The sequence below is a fragment of the Hemiscyllium ocellatum genome, chromosome 8 (assembly GCF_020745735.1).
Source record: "Hemiscyllium ocellatum isolate sHemOce1 chromosome 8, sHemOce1.pat.X.cur, whole genome shotgun sequence".
Classification (NCBI taxonomy): domain Eukaryota; kingdom Metazoa; phylum Chordata; class Chondrichthyes; order Orectolobiformes; family Hemiscylliidae; genus Hemiscyllium; species Hemiscyllium ocellatum.
In genome coordinates, this window is record NC_083408.1 from 79,468,751 (window position 1) to 79,487,125 (window position 18,375).

Genomic DNA, 18,375 nt, shown 5'->3' on the forward strand with positions numbered 1-18,375 from the left:
CTACAGACATGCTCACCTCCTTCCAGATGAGGGAGATTAGGTCATATACTGATGTCATATTTCTCCATTGTATTGCAGTATTTTGGCAGGGATTGCAATGACCTTTTCAGCTTCATGTTGGGCTGTGGTCATGAGGAGATGGTTTTATGTAGCAATGCTATGGAATGACATTGAGGCCACATGTTGAGGACAGAGTCCATTTTGTTCTTCTTTCATGGCTAGAGTAATGTTTATTTAAGAGCAGATAAAAAGTTATCCACATCACACAGTGGGCCTGGAGTCATGAGTAGGCCAGAACAGGTACAGACAGAAGAATTTGCTTCACTAAAAATGGACATTAATGAACCAGATGTGGAAGACAAGGTCACTATTATTGAGACTAGATCTAATTTAAATTTCATTCCTTACCATTGTGGGATACATCTTCATCTATCACCACACCATTTCCCCTTAAATATATACAACCATACGTTACTAAGCTGACAGAGTCATCCTGGAAATTTAGATCAAGTATTATTGCAAACAGCCACACTACACTGAAGGCAGTCAAATGATGCGATGAGTAATATCAGTTTCTTGATATATATGCAAATTGCACTCCCCAAACCCCAGCCTGACCACAGTGCTCTCTTCGTTATTATGTTATTGGACACCATGGAGGGTGTTGTTGGGGGGGGGAACTTCCACTGACTGAAAGGTATTACTCAAAGTAAGATAGCTTATTGAAGGCTAATCATCTCAGTCGCAGAACATTACTACAAATGATTAGAAATAGGACTGGTCACTAATGATTTTGCAAATATTCAATTCCTCAGATAATGAATCATCCACATGTAGCTAGACCAGGACATCATCTAGACTAAGGGCAATTTTAACATTCAAACCAAACCAATCCAACCCAGCCTCTGGCATGTATATCACTAGCAAAAGACTAAATCAACATATAAAGAAAAGTTACTGTCACCAAATCTTCCACCATAAATATCTTAAGTCGTTACTATTGACCAGAAATTGAACTGGAGCATAAGTGTCACTTCACTCAGATTTCCAGTATCTTCAACATTTCACTTCCTACAAAAAGAAGTTGGCTACTTTAGCCACTCTCTACCCAACAGCACAATGATCTTCACCACAAGGAAGAAAGAAGTTAATCACTATCTGATTACCTTTAATCAGAGTTAAACGTTGGCCTTACAAGTGGCACTCATCCCAAGAATTAACAGAAAAGAACATGACTTAATACCTCACAGACTGTTTAAAAAGAAGAGAGAAAGCTAATAAAAGCAGTAGTTCTAAAGCTACGGATAAACAAAGCATTTGATTACTATATCTTATCTAGAAAAGGCATTTAAAAATTGAATCACGAAAGAAAGCCAATCAGCAATGGAATCAGTATTTGCTCTTCTGAACAGCAATCCAGTTAGTCACACCCCCTTGTATTTTCCCTACATCTCAGTATTGTTTTAATTCTCCAGGCATTTATTTAATTCCCTCAAACTATACATTTGCTTTCCCTGCACAAATTCAGAATTTCTCCAATATGCAGATTCATTCCTGATGAAGGGCTCTGGCCCGAAACGTCGAATTTCCTGTTCCTTGGATGCTGCCTAACCTGCTGTGCTTTAACCAGCAACACATTTTCAGCTCCAATATGCAGTAACCAGACTAGATGAATTAGAAGCCTAATAAGATATCGATTTGTAATTATCTAGAAGGTTAGCCTTTTTGTTAACTCAACAAAAAGTATCATGATAAATCTTAACCCAGATATTAAGGATATGCATATTTGTTATATAAAAATGTATCCAACTTTTTCATGAATGAATGATTACTTTGTAGAGTGCAAATATTTTCATAACGTAGTGTGTTTTTGGCAAATGATTTTTAAAAAATTAAACAAGCAAAGACAATGGTGATAACTCTGCATGGAAAATCTAATGTCAGGCACTTTCTGATCTGCAATTTGGGCACCAAACTGTATTAATAATTTGAACAGAATCCAGACAAACACACACAATGAACAAGAATGAAGCTGTAAGAGGACAGAAAAAAAAACCATTCATCTAAAGCACACTACTGTATCTCTGGAAATAATGTTATAATTTAGTGGTATTTATTAATATATTCTAAAACATACATCCATAATGTTACACAATTTCAGCACAATGTTAAGATCCTGATGAATGAAAATGGACTTCATTCTCTAAAGTTTCACCAGATCTGAAATCAGTCCTTAAAAGTCAAACATCAGTTTCCGAGGAGTCATGAACTGTTTCACTGTTTCATTGGTCACCTGTTTGCGTCGCAGTTGGTGTTCTGTTATGATTGACTGCAGGGTTTCAATAAGAATCTTCTTCAGCTCCCCTGTAAGCAGCTTTCCACTTGAATAATCCTAAATAAAATCAATTTTTAGATGTAATTAACGTGTATTAAAAATACTAAGGTAACTATGGATGAGGAAGGCCATTCAGCTCATTTAATTCATCCTTGCACATAGATCTTTACCTTGCAGTGTCCAACTTTTAAAAAATTAAATCTGGAATTTTCACATCCAATACCTACAAAAGGTCTAGTGTAATCAGATTCACACATTTACAGCACAGAAGGCAGTCAGTCATCATGTCCACGGTCAAAGATCTGCCTACACTAATTCCACTTTTTCAGATTTTGATCCATAACTCTGGATTCTATCGAAACACAAGCAAATATCTAAGTAATGTTTAAATGATAGGAGATCTTCTGACTCAGTCACATTGTCATGCAGTGAGTTTCAAACTCACACCATCTCAAAACATTCTAGACACTCCGTCTACCCCCCTCAATTGTGTAGACCTCTACCAGGTTCCCCCCTCAACCTTTGCTATTTGAAGGAAAACAACCATTGCATATCCATTCTTCTCGTAGCTCAGACTCTCCAACCAAGGAAGCATCCTGGTAAATCATCTCTGCACCTGGTCTCAGACAATCACATTCTTCCTAAGAATAGCTCAGTTACAATCTAACCAGCATTTTATACAGTTCCAGCATAACCTCTTTTCTCTTGCTTTCTATACCTTGGCTAATAAAAGAATCTCATGTGCCTTCTGAATTATCTTATCTCTCTGACCTGTGATATCCTGTGGATATACACAAATTATCCCTCTAATCTTCAGAGCACAGGAGCCCTGCACAACCCCACTGGAATCAGAGTCACAGAAACATCGCTCTAACATCACCCATTGCTTCCCACCAACAAGCTAGTCCTTGGATAGAAGGGGAATAGATAAGGCAGATCCTGAGGAAGGATCACTGGACCAGAAACATTAACTCTGATTTCTCTCCACAGATGCTGCCAGACCTGCTGAAGTTTTCCAGCAAGTTTGTTTGATTTCCAGCATCTGCAGTTCTTTCAGTTTATAAAATTGAAATTGGCTGGTGTATTGTTTTCTTTGATAAGATTTATTATAGTCACATGTACCTAAGTACAGTGAAAAGCTTTGTTTTGCAAGCATTACAGATGACTCTTAGCAAACAAGGACATAGACCCATACAATAGATGCCAACATAATAATTTCTATTCCATGAACATTCATCTTGTGCAACATTCTCTCATGAAGTATCTTAAATAAATGCATAATGAAATGGCATCAGTGCTAGGGTCTTAAATTATTTACTATCTCCTTGAATGGCTTAGGTGAAGGGTCTGATTGTAATTGGGCTGCAATATAATCACATGGCAAAGATAAAGTTAAAAATCACACAACACCAGGTTATAGTCCAGCAGGATTGTTTGGAAGTACAAACTTTCGGAGTGCTGTTCCTTTGTCAGGTAGCTAGTGGGGCAGGATCATAAGACACAGAATTTATAGCACAAGATCATAGTATCATGCAACTGATGCAATGTTTTGAACAAACCTAGATTGCTCTTAAGTCTTTGATCTTTTCAAATGGGTTGCATGTTTCAATTCATTAATATGTAAATCCAAGCACTTCTTTCAAGTCACATTCCAGAGATAGCTTAAGGTTTTATATATTAAAAATAGACAGCTTAGACAATACAAGGTTGGAATACATACAGAGTCCAACGTCACACCTGTAGTCAGACTCAAGGACATGACGAAGGAGCAGCACTCCGAAAGTTTATACTTCCAAACAAACCTGCTGGACTATAACCTGGTGTTGTGTGATTTTTAACTTTGCTCGCATTCTAGTCTGTTTGTCCCTAGCATCAACTTTTGCATGGTGCAATTAAATGTTCAGAGATTACTACCTGTGAGGTTCTGTGCTTTAATTTCAACCAGGTCAGATAAATTAGTGTGCAGTGATACTATTTGGTCAAGGTGAGGGAATGGAAGATAATAAGTGCTAAAATGACTTGAAAAAAGTGGCATATAAACTGCACTGACCTGTCTTATTTTCTCCAATTTCTCATCATCTTCTAGGAAAAAGGTTAAGTACATGTAAGATACGTCTACTTCACAATTCCCACCGAACTGTTGGTGTTCTTCAATAGTATCCTTACCACCTGAAAAAGCATGTTTGTTGATCTGAGGAAACAAAATTACAACTGACTGCATTAATGCTTCTGCAATAAATATATTTTAATAGATTTAATGGAAAATAAAATGTATCAGTGAAATAACACAGTTGTTGACAACTTCAAAAGAACAGTATACAAAATAAATCTTCATTAAACCTTATTTTACACAAGAGGAAAGCAGTTTGAACACCAAGAGAATAAGCTTGCATTTTAGACATGGCTAAAAAAAAAGGGGAACATTACCTTTGTTTTGATCTGTTTTGGAGTATCTGTGAGAAAGATGGATGAGTTGGAGTCACTGGCACTCATCTTGGTTTGTGCTCCTTGCAGGGCAGGGAAGAAGATTGAATGCAGCAGTGCTGGCTTAGGGTAGCCAATCCTTGGAGCAACGTCCCTGGTCATCCGAAAATAGGGGTCCTGTGAAGAAGTCATCCAAGCAGTTAACCAGAATTGAATTCTTTTCCCCCCCACAAAGCTATTCTTTGAGTATATAGTATTACTTGCAGTCAATGTTAAGTGCATGTATATTGTTTAGCAAAAATAAAATTTAGAAAAAAAAAATGAGGGAGGCAGCGCCAACAACAAAAGCAGAGGTAAGAGACGGTGGCAGTGAGAGCCAAAACAAAAATGAAGGAGTCACACCACAGAATGGAAGAAACTGAAAGAAAAAAGAAAGGAATGGAACTGAAGGAGCACATGCTGGAACAGCAGAGTAGGTGGGACCTTCGGGAAGCATGAATATCAGAAGTGAGAAAACAAAAAACTCTGAATTAACATCAGCATCAGGAAAAGTGCTGACTGGTGATTTCTGGTTTGATTCTGCGAAGTTTAGACTAAAGTAGAAGGCACAGCACAGGAGACTCATGTCCTGGACTATCGTAATTGCAGGAAGTCATTAGTTTGAGAGTTTCACCACAAGACATCAACAAGGTTAACTGCAACATGAAGAATGCGCTTCTGGAGATGATCACATCACAGCATAAGGATGTGCAGACAAACAGGGAAAGGGTAATCAGCTGACAGTCAAACACAAAGCAGGTAATGCAGGAACTCTATGTACATTTTGCTCTCCAGCTGTGGTATTTAGTTCTGCATACTGAAGATGTTGGTTTTGGGGAGTACAGTGAAGGCCAGCCCACAGGCTGTTCAGCTAAACAGTGAAGGTTAGGAAAACAATAGTGATAGCTGATTAGTAGTTAAGGGAATACACAGATGTTTCATGTGATTGCAGATAAGATGTTGCCTCTCTGTTGAGAGTCAAGGCTGCCACTGTATGAACTGCAGAAGTTTTGAAGGTGGTGGGGGGAAATGGTGTAAAATGGAGTAATGGCAAACTGATAACAATGACACAGGTGTAAAGAAGGATGAGACCCACGAGCAAATTCCAGGAAGTAAGAAATTGAAAAAAATCTATGGAGGGAATGCACCAACAGTTTGAGACTGATTTCTGTGGTGGCAGGACTAACATTTAAAAGAGACACTGGCTCAGTTAGAATTATATTCAATTAGAACACTAAATTTCTGAAGAATTTCTCATTGTAATACATAAAATTCCAACAAGTCTAAACAGAGTAAACGTAAGAAGGATGTTTCCTGATCAGAGTGTCCAAACCCAGTTTAAAGGATATGGGAGTGGCCATTTAGAATGGAGGTGCAAAGAAAGTTCTTCACCCCCGAGTGGCGAGTCTGTAGAATCCTCCGACGCAGAAAGCAATTGAGGTCAAAGGTTTGAAAATTTTAAAGGTGTCAAATATAGCTCTTAGGGCCAAAGAGATAAAAAAAAGATCATGGGGTGAAAGCAGGAGCAGCGTACAGAATTGGATGATTGCCTGATTAGCAGAGCAGGCTTGAAGGGCTAAATGGTCTATACCTAGTTCTATTTTCTATGTGAAAGAGAAAAAGATCTCAAAAGCATAAATAAAGAATGAATGAGCTGCTATCGTGTAGCAGGAAACTGTTTGACTCATTGTGCCTAAATCAGTTTTGAGCACTTCACAATTTTAATTATCTAATTTTTAATGATACTAGCTTTGTATTCCAATTATACTAACCAATAGAATTTAAATCCCATGAACAACTAAAAGGACTTTAAACTCAAGTCTCAACAGCATTAACCTGTGCCTTGGATTAAGCAATAATGTTACCATATGCTCCAATACCATTAATCTCTGAAAGACATTAAGTTTCTGTGATATTGGGACTGCTTTTGTGTAAGTCAGGCCTGTACAACAAGTTCAGTCTCAACAGATGAAAATGTGTTGCTGGTTAAAGCACAGCAGGTCAGGCAGCATCCAAGGAATAGGAAATTCGACGTTTCGGGCATAAGCCTTCTCAACAGAACTAGGAACAATGTCTTGGCGGGGGAGGGGAAATTTCCTAGCCCTTGGGGAAGAATTAAGACTTGCTGAACAGGATAATAGAAACCAAATTTTAAATTTAGAAGAGATTGAACAAAACTGCAAAGACAAAGCTAAAGAATTAAAGAGAGAAAATGTAAAGTCATGGAAGCAAAAGTTGGAAAACAAAGAATAAGTGATAATTTCTGCAGAACTCACAATCCAAAACAAACTTCATGCCAGGTTAATCCCCCCTGTGGCCCAACATTTCAACTCCCCCTCCCACTCTGCCAAGGACATGGAGGTCCTGGGCCTCCTTCACCGCCGCTCCCTCACCACCAGACGCCTGGAGGAAGGACGCCTCATCCTCCGCCTCGGAACACTTCAACCCCAGGGCATCAATGTGGACTTCAACAGTTTCCTCATTTCCCCTTCCCCCATCTCACCCTAGTTCCAAACTTCCAGCTCAGTACTGTCCCCATGACTCGCGTATCTTCTTTTCCACCTATCCATTCCACCCTCTCCTCCCTGACCTATCACCTTCATTCCCTCCCCCACTCACCCATTGTACTCTATGCTACTTTCTCCCCACCCCCATCCTCCTCTAGCTTATCTCTCCACGCTTCAGGCTCACTGCCTTTACTCCTGATGAAGGGCTTTTTGCCCAAAATGTCAATTCGCTGCACTTTGGATGCTGCCTGACTGCCGTGCTCTTCCAGCACCACTAATCCAGAATACTCGAAGCATATATACACACACACACACGCACACACCCCTTTTCTGACCTTGTGTTATTCAAAATTTGCACAATGAAACACTTTTTAAAAACAATATTAGAAAACATGGAGCTACTTTTGCACAACAAGATCCGAAGAAATTAAATTAGATAAGTGGCCAAATAAATTTCTTTTGATCATGTTGATCAAAAGATAAATATAGACCAGAACTCTGTCACTTTTGGAATAGGGCAGCTTAGTTGTCAACTTTGCCCTGATATTGGCATATATCTGCTTGTTCTCTGGCCCCTAAGGTTACAGATAGTGTCTGATTAAAATGATTTGTGGGGAATAAAAATGTGTAACAAAGGGTAAACAATTAACATAACTCAAAAGAGTGACACATTTCAAGCATATGTATTTTCTTTGATTAACAGCAAGTTCTGACCTGGTCAATAGCACAGGGAATGAGACACTGAATATCCTTTTGGCCGTTAAAGATTTGCGGAAATGAGGTACTGAAGGATGGAGCAGCTTGTATAGCAGGGAAACTGATCTTTCCTGTCAATTAAAAGTACTGAGTTAGACATTGTTAGATAAGTTTCTACCCAAAAGCAGTCAAAACATTTAAAGTAAGAAAAAAAAAGTTGACTTCTACAATAAAAGTAGAAGTACATTTTGCAGTACAAAAAATGTTCTAGGTATATTATTGTTGTTACTATACATTTATACCACGACAGCTCATATTTAATTACTCATTGATTCTGGGTTATACAATGTAATATCTGTTCAGTTAAATTGGCTTAATCATAGCAAAAATCATTTATGGAATGTTCATTGCTTAATTATGATAGAGGTTCTTGCAGAGATTCCCATTGTATGTTGGTGTTTAGAAGCTAGTCCAATCAAAAGAAGATTTTAATTTGAGGTCACAAGTCTATTCCTGGGGCTATGTAGTATTTTCCAGTTTACTGGAAAAAACAAACAATACAAACCTGCTCAAAAAAGACTTTTGACAAGGTTCTTGATAGTTTCAAGAATGGTGAAGATGTTGTCCGAAACCCAGAGTAAGGATAGAAAAGTAACAAATGAATGGACTGAAGATTATACAAGCATGATGGATTCAGTACAATGACAAGCTTTCAACTAAAATTTTAAAAAAGTGCTATAAATCCTACCTATACAGTCACTATCTCCAAAGCCAAAGATCCCCTTCACTTGATTAAAAGTAACATGTTTCTGGATCTTAACCACGTTCTGATAGAATCCTGAGCTCTGTCTGCAGCCAGAAGAGAATTAGCAATTTACACCTTGCAAATAGTTAAAAAATAAACACATGGATTTATGGTTAAAAAGCAAACAGTTCTAAAAAGTTACCATAACTGTAATTTTAATGCTATAACCTATCCCTATATGGAGTGGAATCTTGGTAAGACAAGTAATTTAGAAGAACATCCTCTTGCACAGTGCACCACAGCTTCTACACACAAAGCCATGGAGGCAGCACATATTTTTGATCGCACGTTAAAGAGACACAATAAAGGACAAAAAAGTCCAATTATCTTCAGCTGATCGCACATCCTTCCAAGAAGTCAGTTGTAGTACAGTCCTAGTGCAACATGCATTGGGAGCAAGCCTCCTGTTCATTTTATCAGCCAGTTACGAGGGGTAGTAGCAGTCAACCAGAGCAAAGGTAGGCCTTATGTAAATGTTATGAATTGCAAAATTGAATATTCATACTTTGGTATGGCTTTTATTTTGTAATTTTAACATAGTAAATTTTAATTATTTGCATTTTTTTCCCCTAATGATAGATGCACTGCTATTATTAATAATAGCGGTGTTAAGCAAAGTTTGTTCGATTTACTTAAGTCATACCTTCAAGTCAAAAGTCATGCTTTTGCCATTCAACATTACACTGTCACTTTTAATAGGTATTTTCTCCTTCCTACAGTGTGGCAACAGGCCCTTCGGCCCAACCTGGCACTGTGAAACAGCAGTGCTAATCACTGAGCCACTGTGCTGCCCAAATTGCTTCTTCCTCTGCTACAGACATAGCATGCTTCTAAGCATGCAACACTTATTAATCATTGTAATCAATGGTTGATAGAGAGGAACAAATGTCTTTCCAGACTGCAAAGACTACAACTACACAGAACACCAAAGGGAAAATACAAGTAATGTGCCAAATGTTATTTTTATTAACAATTGTTTAGAAATCAACAGTCGGTATATTGGGAATATTTCACTATATTGGGAAAATGCAGGTGCACAGTAACAATGCCACTTCACGCAACTAATCTGCAGAAGGAAAGCAGATTAAATGTTAAGCTTTTATTCTCAAGAGTCTACATAATTTCCGGCTCTACTAATAGAAAAAAAGGGTTGCATAATTTACACAACACTTTCAAGTCATGCAACCTACATTTCATTTAAAATTCTCTAGTTAATAATCAACTCTCTCATTTCACAGAAATGGCATGGTGCAGAAAGATGTCATTTGGCCCATCGCATCTGCACTGGCTCTCAAAAGGAGCATGATTTGTTCCTTCTAACTTTTCTCCATACCCTGCACATTTATTTAAATTTTAAAAAAATCTTATAATACTTTCTTGAATATACCAATTAAATCTGCCTCCACCTCACATCTAGGTAGTGTATTCCAGAACCAAACCATTCAGTGTGTCAAAGGTTCTCTCTCTCTCACATCACATTTGCTTCTTTGGCTAATCACTAAATCTCTGCTCCTTGTGCTTAAATCCTTTTATGAGCAACAACTTTCCCCTTACCTACACTAACCAGCCTGCTCACAATTTGGAAAAGTTGTATGGTTCACCTTTTTAAAAAAAAACTTATTCTTTCCAAAAGGTGTCCTGACCTTTCCAATCTATCCTCATTACTGAAGTTTTTCCTCCTCAAAAACATTTCTGTAAATCTCTTCTGCATTTTTCTAATGCATTCACATCTTCCTCATTGTGTGGTCTGGCACATAATACTCCAGATGATGTTTAATATGCGTCTTGCATTACCTTCTCGCTCTTGCACTTTATGCTCCTAATAATAAAGTCCAGAATACTTTATGCTTTATCAACTTAGATTAAAACCATTTTTCCAATAAAAGTATGAATAAAATCATCAGTATATCACACTGCAACGTACATACCCCATGTAATCCAGATCAGAGAAGATAAAGGTTTTATTGATATCAAAGCCACAAGCAATGATGTCTTTGGCATTCTCAATTGCATAATTATAGGCTTGTTCCAGCGTCATGTCTTTCCACAGATATTTCTCATCATCAGTCAGCTGAATTACAAGAGGTACATTAAAAACATCTTGGAGCCACCTATTTAATAAAATGTGAGGCAAGGACTTTAGAAAAACATAAAATCAGTCTGTCGATTGTTTCAATGAAATATCATTTCAATGGTCTCAACTCGACAAGATACACTGCAGAAATCAACCAATGGTCTTTTTTTGTTTTTACAGCACCTTCCAAATCCATGACCACTACCTTTGCTGGGTCAAAACCCTGGAACTCCCTCCTTAACAGTAACCTTAGTGTAACTACATTAAATTGACTGCAGCAGTTCAAGAAAGAAGTTCACCATTTTCTCAAGGGCAACGAGGAATAGTAAACAAACGCTGGCCCAGCCACAGTCACATCCCCTGAACAAAAGGAAAAAAAGCCAGCCGGGAAAGCTTTTTAAATGAGCACTTCCTGCTATCACAAAACTTGACAAAGATGCAAATACTGAAAATACTGCCTTGTAACATTTTACATGTAAAATGATGGACATAACCAAATCAGGAGACTGTTGAATAGAAAATCCATTTGCAGAGTCTACAAATAGTACATCCTCAAAATCAAGCTGCTGAACAATATTTTCTGTGAATAGAGTTTTAACACAGCTTTGGGAGCTCCCAGGCCAAGGTTAAATGTTGAATTAACTTGGAAGTAGCCAACAGGCTGAACACACCCATGATCTGCCAGTTCTGGCAGTGAAGAAGGCAGAGCCACTTCCAGGCTTCAGCCTCATTTTAACAGAAGTGGCAAGATGTGGATGTTAAATGAGCACCTCACCTCTCAAAGTGGTTCATCAATTTCAGTTTGGTGCTATTAATCCCCTACCTGAAGTCCATCTCAGCTAGCCTCAAAAGGTTTGTCCCACAAAAAAATACTAAACTGATAACTAGGGTAATAGGTTTGCCAAATAAAGGTGTTTGGCTCCTAGCGGTAAGCCCTACGAAAAAGGTGTCAGCAGGAAAAATGTTAGAATTAGCAGACAAATCAATGGCACAATATTAACACTAATTTCAGCAAATTAATTTTAAGCACATGTAGGCATTGTTCTCTTAGTTAAAGATGCACTGCACAAGTAATATCCAAACTTACTTTGTGAAGATGAATGGAATAAGATGGCCCACATGCATTGCTTCTGATGAAGGACCACGCCCTGTATACAGGTAAAATGATTTTTTCGTCTCAATAGCATCGAGGATCTGGTGCATATCCCTTTGAGAAAAGGATGATTAGATATACAACCCAGAGTATAATTCATACAGCTTTTCAACACAGATAAACCAGATAAGATTGGATGGCTAGTTGTCTGATGTTTGGCAATCACAATGCAAACTCCTTTCCAAATAAATGCCATTAGTCAAATAATTCCATGCATCTTTTAAAAATTAGAATACATTAGAATATAATTAGAATACATTTTAGTTGAACTGATTTCAATAACGTTTTACTTATAGTGAGATTATAGTTTGTACAAACCTACTTGGGATTCATTTTCACAATTTCTTCAGCAGTTTTAAGTCTTTAAGTTTTGATCTAAACACTCAGTTAAAGCTAAATAAAAGATTATTCCTTTATATTCTAAATATCAAATGACAATCCTATCTTCAAATGATGCTGAAACAAATCACTAACATTTGTGGCTTTGTGACAGTCAACAACAATGACTGAATGAGGGGTGATGACAGTTAATAGATTGGTGAACATGATCGTGGTAATATTGAAATATTACTTTTATCATTCTTCTGTCTCAGTCATTCTGAACAGAATGTATTTAGTGTGAGGTTTCAGAAAATCAAAAGATGTTGAAAGATTATCTTTTAAAACAATCCAGGAACCAGGACATTTAAGCATATAACAAATTGTGTTATAGACAAGTTTTCAAGATGACAGTTGCTATAATGACAATTTGAAAAGGAAAATTCAACAGTTGGAATTAAGTTACATGCACTGCAGGTACAAAGAGAGATAAAACTTTACTAACCGATGAGAGAAAAAGATTCCTCTACGAAAGAAACGATGAGCTTTCTGACCAGTGACTTGTTCCATTCGGTTAATTAACTCCTGATCAATTTTGCTGCTTCCAAACCGAACTGTAAACAACAAGGTTTGCAAAATTACTAGATTAGTATGATACAGGACCATAGGCAATATTATAAATTGAAGAAACATTAACACATTATAATTTGAAAATAAATTGTAAAGTAAGTTTAAAACATTAGTAGAATACTCCAGCTGAGTGATCAAAAAAGTGTACAAAAATAAGCTTCCTGTGCATGCAAGCAAGATGGTTAAATGGTGTTCCAACAACAATATTGTAAGCCTATCAAAAGGCTGAGGATTTAATTTTTATTTACACTCAAGGTACATACTGTCCTGTTTACTTTGTATATTACATTTCCTTACTCTTACAATATACTAAGATTATTTATTTTACACATCATTCTTAATTCCACATTGAACAATCATTCCTATTTGCTGCTAATGACTCTAAGCCGTAGCAAATTTTCCCTTGGATTCCAAATGACTCCAATTTTCTAACACTCCTCGATTCTACATAGGCTAATGCAGCCTTAGTGTCAAGAGTAGTCACCTTCACCTCATGTCTGGAATTCAGCTCTTTCGCCCACGTTTGAAATAAGGTTGTAAATGAGGTCAGGAGCTGAATTGCCCCAGCAGAACCCAAACTGAGCATCAGTCAGCAAATGCTGTTTGACAGCATCATTGGTAACACTTTCTATAAAATCAGTAAAGTGATGGAGAGTAGACTCATGCACATGTAACTGGCCATGTTGGATTTGCCTGCTGTGTCTAGGACACACGTGCAATATTCTACATTATCAGGCCATTGCCAGCATTGTTGCTGTATTGGAACAGCTTGGCTGGGGACAAGGCATGCTGTGGAGCACAAGTCTTCAGGACTATTGTTGGAATGAGTTCAGGGCCCACAGCCTTTTCGTAATACCCAGTGCCTACAACCATTTATCGATATTATGTGCAGTCAACTGAATTGGCTGAAGACTGGCATGTGATGCTGGTGATACCTGGAGGAGACCAAGATGACTCATCCACTCAGCACTTCTGGTTGAAGACTGTCAAAGTTTCGTGTTATCTTTTGCACTGATGTGCTGGGGTTTTCAATGAGGATGGGAGTATTCGTGGAGCCTTCTCCTACTCCTCCAGTGAGTTGTTTAATAATCCACCACCATTCAAGATGTGGCAGCACTGCACAGCTCGCATCTGATCCATTGGTTGTGGAATCACTCGGCTGTATCACACTTCTGCTTATACTATTTGATGCACAAGTAGCCCTGCTGTGTACTTCTCAAAGGGTTGATGTCCCATTTTTAGGTATGCCTGGTGTTGCTCCCAGCATGGTCTCTTACACTCTTCATTGAGCCGGAGTTAATCCCCTGGCTTGATGGCAATGTGTCAGGAGATGACAGATAGTGCCAGAGTATGAATGTGCTGCTGTTAACAGCCTTCACTGCCACATAGATGACCAGATGAGTTGCAAGACCTATTCAAAGTCTAGCCCATTTAGGATGCCGACAGTGCCACACAACACAATACATAACAACCTCAACATGACAATGGGAATTTATCTCCAAAGGATTGTGGAGTGATCACTTTTATCAATTGGCGTGGACAGATACATCAGTGGCAGGCAGATTGGTGAGGATGAGGTCAGGCAGGTTTTTCCCTCTTGTTGGTTCCCTCACCACCTGCAGCAGACCCAGTCTAGCAGCTCTGTACTTTATGACTTCACCACCCCAGTCAGAAACGCTGCAATCTCACCACCCTTAGTCACGGACACTGGGGCCTGATTATGCAACAGCAACAAATTCTTTTCTGGGAAAGTACATCAGTGAACCAACTGCACCTGCAGTTATGAGCACTTCATGGTCAGTTTTCTTCACTTTTTTTGAATTGTCCTTAACTTTGATTTTTTTACAAAGTTTTTGCAGACTTTTTAAATTGACCGTTCCAAGACAATGCAGAGCTCGAGTAACATTCAACCTGAACACCAAAACGTGCAAATTTACATCATGTCCAACAATCAGAAGTAAAGAAAACGGATATTCACCAATCAATTTGTCATAGTCCACTCCTTTAGCACTGGATGTCTGCACAGTCCATGGATCCACATAGTCTCCACCATCTTCTGCAATAGCCAGACTATTATTGTTAACTGTTGTGCTGTTAGTGGGTGGAATACCAACCTTGTACTCCTGGCCTGTTAGTGTTTTATAATCCATTTTGAGTGCCAACAGTTCCTTTACAGCTGCATCAATTTCTTCCTGTATATAAAAAAAATGAAATTTTGCAAAATGAATCATTCTTTTTAAAATTGAAAGAAAGTTGTGTATTATTTGCATTCCTTTAGCTACATTCACTCACTTCTGCTTCCAATGCCAGACCCCAGAAACCAGCCAGGAAGATTAACTGGTGACTTATACCAGAACTCTGCCAATGTTGCTCTGAAGCTTATATTAAAAAAAACAAACTCCAAACATTCATTTAACTTCCTTTTAAAAACATAACATCAATCGTAAGATTGGGCAATACTTACCTTGGTGGTAGCACCTGTGTGAAAGAATTTTTTTTTATTTTATAATTCATAGTCATATGGAAGCTGGCTGTCTTTCAGTTCGAACTGAGTCATAAAGTCAACTCAACTCAATGCTGTTTTCAATAGCATAGCTATTGGTGGCCTTAACCTTTTGAAGGTAAAACAAATTCAGTAGGAGTCCAAGTGATTTACAAGGATGTTGCCAGGATTGCAGGGTTTGAGTATTGAGAGAATAATCTGGGACTGTTCTCAATGGAGACTGAGAGGTGACCTTATAGAGGTTTATAAAATCACGAGGGGCATGGATAAGGTAAATAGACAAGGTCTTTTCCCTGGGGTGGGAGAATCCACAATTAAAACACATGGGTTTAGCACGAGAGGGAAAAAATTTAAAAGGGACTTGAGGAGTAACTTTTTCATGCAGAGGGTAGTGTGTATATGGAATGAGCTGCCAGAGGATGTGGTGGAGGCTGGTGCAATTACAACTTTTAAAAGACATCTGGATAGGTATATGAATAGGAAGGGTTTAGAGGGATATGGGTCAAGTGTTGGCAAATGGATATCTGGTCGGCATTGACGAGTTGGACTGAAGGGTCTGTTTCTGTGCTGTACATCTCTATGACTCTCGGCTAAACGTTTAGACACAGACGACAGTAGGTGTGGAGATCTGTGGATGCATAAAATTTATGCTGCCAGCTGCCATACCAATTTCCATTTCCCCACTCTGCCCATTTGCCAACCACATTTCAAAGCAGCTAGTGCACCTTGTTAAATCCTTATTAAGATTCCATTTACAGAGCGAAACAGAATTTCCCAGCCACATGCATAGCAAGGAACAGTTCACCTTCCTAGAGGTAGTCCCCTCAGGGCAAGCCAAGGTTGGCTTTGAGATCCTTCCTGCCTGACTCCAGCTATTGTTGCATGCCACCTTGTGGTGGAGCACCACTGTGGCAGCCTGATTACTAGGTAATAAGTTATTATTAATTGGAAAAAGCTCACCTCTATTTTGGGTGCATCATCTCCATCATTTATCTGAAAGAGCAGCTTTTGCTTCTCCAGTGTTTAAGGTCTGTTATTGGATCTCTAGCTTCATCAGCTTACTTAGAGTCATAGAGATTTACAACGTGGAAACAGACCCTTCGGTCCAACCCGTCCATGCCGACTAGATATCGCAACCTGATCTAGTCCCACCTGCCAGCACTTGCCCATGTCCCTCCAAACCCAACCTATTCATGTTACCATCCAAATGCCTTTTAAATGTTGAAATTGTACCAGCCTTCACTACTTCGTCTGGCAGCTCATTCCATACACATACCACCCTCTGCATGAAAACATTGCCACTTAGATTCCTTTTGTATCTTTCCCCTCTCACCCTAAATCTATGCCCTCTAGTTCTGGGCTCTTGCCATATTTAATGACAATACAAGCCCATTGCTGGCCTATTACAAACATAGGAATGGGAACAGGCCACTTAGCATACCAAGCCTGACCACATTCAATACCTTAAAACAATATTCAAAGACTGAGTCTCCACAGACCTCTGTGGTAGAGAATTCTGATGGTTCATACCCTCTGAATAAAAGAGATTTTGAAATTAATTGGCAATTTGGGGACAATTACAGATGACTAACTATTTCCTCCTAGCGCAGGCTTCTGATCCCCATTTCACAGAGAGGTGACCCAAAGCACAGGGGAAAAGCCTGCCCATGCTATACTACAATACAATACAACTTATTGGTTTTATACATTTTAAAATTCAATTTCTTAACGTGTACACACAATCACATTGAATTTCCACCATAGTAGTACTAAGGCACTTTCAATTAAATCAGCAAAATAACATGCAGCAATTAAGTCTCATACATTCTGGAATCTTCTTTGATTTTACAAGTGCTGTAGAAGGCAATGTATGGTTTGCCATATGTCATTACTGGTTCTGCACTGAGGCAAGTCCAACCAAATTGCTCTAGAAAGCCAGCACAGACACAACAGGCCAAATGGCCTCCTACCGTACTGTAGCCGCTATGATTTCAGGGACTGAAAGATTTCAACTTTTCTGTATTATCTATTTTTATATTCTAAAGTTTGAAGTTTAAAGAGAATAATAACCTTTTGATAAGTGTAATTAGGAAGCTTTCAGAGCACAAGCAATTACTTGGTTGAGGGTAACGTTATGGCATGAATAGGAACAGAGAAATGATCCATGTACACTCAAAGAGCGCTTCTTCAAAACAGCTCAGTGAGAAAAGACACAAGTAAAAACTGAATAATAAACTAGATAATTATTGAAATGCTTGAATATTTCACATTGTTTCAATACATTTTGTACACAAAAAGGCTGTGACATCAGACTAAATTTAAAAGTTTAGCCAAAAACTTACTGATAGTATTAACAATTTTATGCACTAGTATAATTCGGATAAAATCACCTTTGGCGCTTTGTTTGACTTTAGCAGTCGGACAGTACCCCCTTGGAGAGTCACTTTCTCATACAACTCCATGGGGGTCTCACCATCAGGAGGAGCTGACATTCTCTTCAAAGCTTAATATTGGGACCTGCCAATAAGTTCAGAAAATAGATGTTATTGATGCAGAAGGCTGAGTCCTGAAACCCCTCACGTACCCGGTGGGATGGAGGGTGAGTATTGCCAGGCCCTGTCTTACCCCTAACCCTCAGACCAGCTCCTCTAACCCCTCCCCCGGGCCATCCTTACGGCCCCGATTGCATCAGAAACGTGCAGCTATCGCCACCTCCCGCGCTGAGAGCACCCGAAATGGTACTCCGGGTCACCAAGGCTCCCGTGTCCGCCTCCGCGTACCGAATATTTTGGGGAAAGATTGTCGAATCTGAAGCAGACACGTTCTCAACCAGCCTGACTCTCGGAACTAAATGTCAATGGGGTTGTTGCGCGGGGGAGCGGAAAGGAGGA

At 38.8% G+C, this 18,375-nt stretch overlaps 2 protein-coding genes across 4 annotated transcripts in view; one reads left to right on the forward strand and one right to left on the reverse strand.

Annotated features, from left to right (window-relative positions):
- Window positions 1-11,115, forward strand: part of slc25a47b (solute carrier family 25 member 47b) — a 72,612-nt gene extending 61,497 nt beyond the window's left edge. For 2 of the 3 annotated variants that reach the window (XM_060829269.1, XM_060829271.1), the window contains exon 7: window positions 11,061-11,115. The gene's annotated coding sequence lies outside the window, so the exon portion shown is untranslated. Of the gene's footprint in view, window positions 1-9,525; window positions 9,601-11,060 lie in introns of those variants that run through there. The other variant, XM_060829270.1, reaches the window with a different exon arrangement.
- LOC132818339 (tryptophan--tRNA ligase, cytoplasmic-like) lies at window positions 2,092-18,372 on the reverse strand. Its single transcript, XM_060829268.1, has 11 exons — window positions 18,265-18,372; window positions 17,875-18,001; window positions 14,960-15,173; window positions 12,857-12,965; window positions 11,968-12,087; window positions 10,735-10,917; window positions 8,750-8,850; window positions 8,020-8,132; window positions 4,763-4,936; window positions 4,386-4,526; window positions 2,092-2,392 (listed from the first exon to the last, which is right to left on the reverse strand). Exons 2-11 carry the CDS (start codon window positions 17,974-17,976, stop codon window positions 2,234-2,236), a joined length of 1,416 nt encoding a protein of 471 aa, XP_060685251.1. The 5' UTR covers window positions 17,977-18,001; window positions 18,265-18,372; the 3' UTR covers window positions 2,092-2,233.
- Window positions 18,373-18,375: the final 3 nt, after the last annotated feature.